The sequence below is a fragment of the Pholcus phalangioides genome, unplaced genomic scaffold (genome assembly GCF_987345545.1).
Source record: "Pholcus phalangioides strain wild (caught in Gottingen) unplaced genomic scaffold, Ppha-v1.0 ptg000024l_1, whole genome shotgun sequence".
Lineage (NCBI taxonomy): Eukaryota > Metazoa > Arthropoda > Arachnida > Araneae > Pholcidae > Pholcus > Pholcus phalangioides.
Window position 1 is genome coordinate 7,947,899 of NW_028301616.1, and position 5,571 is coordinate 7,953,469.

A 5,571-nucleotide genomic window follows, 5' to 3' on the forward strand; every position below is an offset into this window, starting at 1 on the left:
CCAGGAGAAGTTTTACGTTGGAAATCCCCCTCAACCTCATGGAAAGTATGCAAGCATGTGAGGCGAGACCAAAATAGTGTGTAAGCATGTGAGTGACGAAAATAGTGAACAAGTATGTGAGTGATTAAAAGAATGAACTGGTGAGTGACGGACGAAAATAGTGACCTTAGAGGATGTGAAAGCAAACCAAAAGAGTGACAGACATATTTACGGTGATGGGGGAAGCAAAAGGGGGGGGGGCAGTTACCTTATATAATAGATAAAGATCTAGGTAAGATGGCGCTGGGAGGCAGAGCGGTTAATTTGGAGGAATGAATATATTCTCAAGAAAAAATGGACTACAGAGGGGAACTTCGGTTAACGAGCGAGAATTTAGAACAAATTTTGACTCGGTTAACGAGCGATGGTTCGCATTATGAGCAAACATTTTGCGCTTTTTTTAAATTTTCACGTTATAACAACTGAGCGGATGGAGTTTTTCATTTCGCCCAAACACCCCTTGTTATGGAAAATTTCGGGTAATATTCTCCCCTGCGGTTTTTGGTAACCGTGCCTCAGTCGGAAATTTGACACACGTGCGAGTGTGAATATCGTATACGAAACTAGATGTAGCATAGCAGCGATGCGTGTGTGCACTTGGTCTTCAGAATTTAAAAAATTACAATCAGAATTTAAAAAAAATTCTGATTGTCGGGGAAAAAAACTTTGCTGATTGCATTATTGAACGTGATATTGAGGGGACTTATTTATGGCGTTATATTTTATTGCATTATGTATAATTATTGTTTTTAATTATTGATTGAATGCCGTTTTTATTAGTCATTTTTATGTAAATGAATAATTGTGGAACGAATTATCCGAGTTGTCATTATTTCCTATACGGAAGTTTGATTCGAATAACGAGCACGTTGACATAACGAATGAAGCTCCACTGTATAATGTGTGAAGGACGGCAAAATTTGAATATTTAGAAGACACCAACGAATAAGGCAAATTATTATTGCCTTATTCGTTGGTGTCTTCTAAATATTCTTGGGCAAAGTGGATCAACTCTTCTACAAAATTTGAATAGCCCAAAGATGACAAAACCATAATTCCACCTCCGGAGGGGGCCCCTCAGACAAAGCACTAATAGGTGGGTCCTAAAATTATGTGGCCCTTGTCAATTGCTAGAATTTTCGCTTGCGAATGAAGTCCAGTCGTATAACGGTGCAAAAGATGTCAGCAAAGCTGCCAATTATTGTTAAAATCAACGAAAAATAGCCAACGGTGTGGAAATGACATTAATGAAAATCTCAGTGGATTAAAATGAATTCATAAAAAGACGTTTAAAAACATGGCAAAAATACGTGAGATGAATACTCATATTTATAATCGTAACTAATTTGGATGATCATTTCGATCCTTGTTTTGCGTAAAAAATACAAACTCAAGAGCTTCGTTGCAAGTACTGGAAAAAAAACGGATCATTTTTATGAAAGGTTGAGACGATCACTATTGGGGGGGGGGGGTTGAGAAATCAAGTGGTAAGAGTCACTTTGAAAAATTATTTCAAGATGGAAATTTGCATTTCAAATTACTAGCAATTATCGTGTGAAGAAAATTATAATGTTGCCATCTGTAGGCTATCAGCATCAATTCGCACTTCATTTCTGTATGTGAGTATCGGAATTCTTAGTTGCTTTATATATTTTATGTGACTAAGTACACATCAACCGAATCTGGACTTGCACTTGATTTCTCAAACCACCAATTAATGGGAAATACGAAAATTTCCGAAAAAATACGGGTCATAACGTTTGTATCAGACATTTTTCACGGATGTTTCGCAATAATTTCTGACACAGAATCGACCTTATTGACTTCTGGAAACCTAATTTCAATGTCCTGCATTGCTCACCGATAAAACATGGCACCGTACAGAACCACGAATTCGGTTTAGGCATTGTGGCCAGATTGCTTTGCAGGAATAAATTTCGAGGAGTTTGACACTGATTAATTAGATGAAATTAATAACTAGACATGGGTCCGGCTGTACTGGTATTGGATACAAGCCCGTTATCTCGTAAGGTTGGGATTGTTTCTCTCTAGGGGAATGTGTTCTCAGTGTCAGTATGATGGTTTCAATTGGTTTCATACGTTATGCACTTGAGCGTAACGGAGTGTTGTGAAAATTGAGACGAAAAATCTTCGGATCTCTGGAAGGAATCGATACATTTTACATTGATTCCTACAGGAAAACTTATTTCGGTTTGCGAAACGAATTAAGTTCGTAAATCGAGGGTTGACTGTATTTGACGTTCCACTCTTTGATATTTGGTATAATTTATATGTGCAGAGTTTGACTTATCAATGATGTTAGACTTTTCAGTGAATGCTTAATTATGCTGCACAAATTTAGAACCACCTTCGAATTATTCACGCCTCGGGGACATGTATTTTTCAATACAGAAACATATTTCTCAGCATATAAGCGGATATAATTTAAGTTCAAATATTTCCAAAGTGTTTTTTTTTCAAATTAAAGAAAATAGTGAAACAAGAATTGAGATAGATAAATAGTGTTTTTATTTTTTACGGATTGGTTTACAACAGACCAGCATGGAGGAGTCCAGCTCCGTATCCCAGACCGAGGTGTCCAACTCCATATCCCAAACCAAGACCGAGGTGTCCAACACCGTAATGTGCAAGTGGTGCAGCGTGGTTGATGACTGAAGAAGTGACAATCGGTGCTCCGTAGTGACCCAAAGCTGGTGCAGCGATGGCAGCGTGGGCGAGATCGACAGGTGCCATTGGTGCAGCGTATGGAGAGTTGATCAGAGCAGCTGCTGGTGCAGATGCGGCGGTTCCTTGTTCGTTGGTGGAAACGGATGTACGGAAGCCATGTCCATCAGCAACGTAGTCGACCCTGCGAGCCCTACCGTCGATGTCGGTCAGGGTGTAGGATCCCTTTTTGTTTCCTGCGGCATCTCCGACTTCAGATCGGCTATTGGTGGCTCCTTTGCCGTCAGCGATTCCATAGCTGAAGGCATAGTTTCCATGACCCTAATGAAAAGAAATAGCTTACATTTGTGTGTCAGAAATCATAGTGGTGAGTATATTAAGGGAATACGACACGCTCTTCCCACTCTCCAGAATCTTATTACATGTATATTGTTAGTTTAACGCTTCTGCCCACACAGTATATGGCCTACTTTTCAAAAATAAAATGTCAAACTTTGAAATTTTTTAAAACTGAGTGTGCATACTTACGTCTTGTTGGCGTGTGCTGATGCTGTTTCCGGTGTTTAGCAATGCGGCTCCATGGAGGATAGTGTTAGCATGGACAGCTGCGACAACAGCGAAAAGGATAGCAACCTGCAATTAAAAAAATGCGTTAATGCCCAATAAAAGAAATGATAATGAAAGATTCTACGAAAAGTACTTGATGATAAATCATAGGGGCATGAATGAAATATTAATACAAGGTGTGTCAGCGCCAGACTTACAAATCTCTAGGAAGGGTAGGGTATGCCTAGATGACTCGGAATCACATAGCAATGCATGGTTGGAAATGCTTCCCTGATGCGGTAGGGTACACAGAAAATACCAGAAGTGAAAGGACGCGCGTTTTAACAATAAATGTGTAATAAAAAGTAACAGAGGCCAAAGGTATTCAAAGTGTCATCCACGAGCTGTAATGGAGGTCTCGTATCTCAGGTGCATTGAATTTCGAACATTCCGGAAGATTCCGGGTATGTCTGGGACTTCCCTGTAATGAAGGCGACATGTTCCTCGGTACTGGCAACAAGGGTGTCATACACCAATGTTTTGATGTGCCTAAAGTCTTGGGGGACTCCGGAAGTAGTGAAGGCATGATAGATCCGGCGATCGAGCAGGCCAAAATGCACCAAACGCCCGGAACTACCGCTCCCTTATAACGCCATCTAACGCATCAGGAAAGCATTTCCGACCCGGCATTACATTATGATTCCGAGTCGTCTGGGTGCACCCTATCGCTCCTAGAAGTTTGTAAACCTGATGCTGAGACACCCTGTATATACTCGTATATAATATCAGGCCTGTTCCTCATAAGTTTACGCACTGGGCAAATATGACTCCCCCCCCCAATCATGGCGGTCAAAAACTAAAAATATTTGTTAACATTGAAAAAAATCAAAATATCGAAAACAGATGGCTATTCGAGCATCCGAATGGGCCCCGAAAATTTGTAAACCCTTGGGCACATGAACCATTTGCGCATGCGAGGGAACATGCCCTGATATTATAAATGTTTCATCAACACCAGATATCTTCAACTTGGTGCTCACCAAAGAGCATAAGAGTGCTCAATGCCTTCTATAATTTCGCATTCAGAAGTTCTTGATCAACAACCACGTTAAGTTGCACGTGTTCTAAAATTCTCTGGTATGGGTTTGACATAAGTCGGATTTGCCGTTGGTTGCTCTTCTTTTAGCATTACAGTGAAACCTGTCTAAAACGATACTGTGTGTGTGTAGGGATTGGAAAAAAACTATTTGACGGTTTGTATTTGGTACCTTCGTGTTGTGCTTGGATTTGATAGACGTGAGCACGCGACCAAGGAAAAACGTCAAAAAATTCAGTCAAATGTAAAAAGAAACATTAATTTATAGGCGTTGCTTCTGGACATGGGTGGAGATACAGGGGGGCCCAGCGCCAAAGGTGAAGCCCACTGATATAATTGTATATGCGTATATATGAATTGTCATCATGTCCCCCAGCAATCATCGTGCGCCCCCAGACTTTCATGTCTATCTCCTCCTATGTTGCTGGAATCAATAAATGAACAGTGAATTCGTTTTCTAAATCTTAAAAAAAACTTACTATTCTTTAAAATTTTTTTTGTTTCGTTTTTGAATTTATTCAAAAAAATAATAATCCTAAAGCCAGAATTAAATTATTTTTATTACAATTATTTATTAGCCATAACAGAAAAGACAAAATATTTAATTGAATTTAATTATAGGATAATTAATGCAATCAATTAGAGAAGAAAGTTTGAATTTCCTAACAGTTAAAACCGTATTATTCGGTTGGGGGTGGATGGGAAGGCAAGTCGCATTGCTCTGGAGTTGCGGGAAGGGAAAAAGTTGGGAACCACACTGTTTTAGTTTCTGAATTGTTCTGAAACGCATCCCACGGACCCTTATAATATATATAAACAATCATTTTCATTCTCGAAAATATGCGATGGATTCTCAAACTTTTCCCGGATTGTAAAAAAACCAGCAAATAATAGCAAGTTATTTAGATATGGGGATACGAACAAAATGTTTCCTTACCTTGGCGATCATCTTGATTTTCTGAGGTTGTGATGTGTAAGTGCCTTACAACGAATGAATGCTGTTCGGAAGTGCAAAAGCCTTTATATATGTAATCGTGCTCCATTCTTTCATTTCGATAACGGTGATTACAAGGGCAACGACATCAAAAGAAGAATTAATGACGAGAGAAGAAACTGTAGAAGAATTTTCTCAATGCCAGAACGTCTTGTCTTTGAAGCGTAGACTGCCGTGGCTCCACCCAATTACAGCGCTCGCTCAGAATGTT

At 39.5% G+C, this 5,571-nt stretch overlaps 1 protein-coding gene across 1 annotated transcript; it reads right to left on the reverse strand.

The window, feature by feature from the left end:
- Nucleotides 1-2,545: 2,545 nt before the first annotated feature.
- On the reverse strand, nt 2,546-5,365 carry LOC149068669 (adult-specific rigid cuticular protein 15.5-like). The gene is made up of 3 exons (XM_089250434.1): nt 5,304-5,365; nt 3,253-3,357; nt 2,546-3,045 (listed from the first exon to the last, which is right to left on the reverse strand). The coding sequence occupies exons 1-3, from the start codon at nt 5,313-5,315 to the stop codon at nt 2,587-2,589; spliced, it is 576 nt and encodes a 191-aa protein (XP_089106560.1). The 5' UTR covers nt 5,316-5,365; the 3' UTR covers nt 2,546-2,586.
- Between the last annotated feature and the right edge of the window lie 206 nt (nt 5,366-5,571).

Coding starts and splice junctions, on each gene's coding strand:
- LOC149068669 (XM_089250434.1), bottom strand. Junction 3,046..3,252: donor TCAGCACACGCCAACAAGAC/GTAAGTATGCAC, acceptor TCTTTTCATTAG/GGTCATGGAAACTATGCCTT.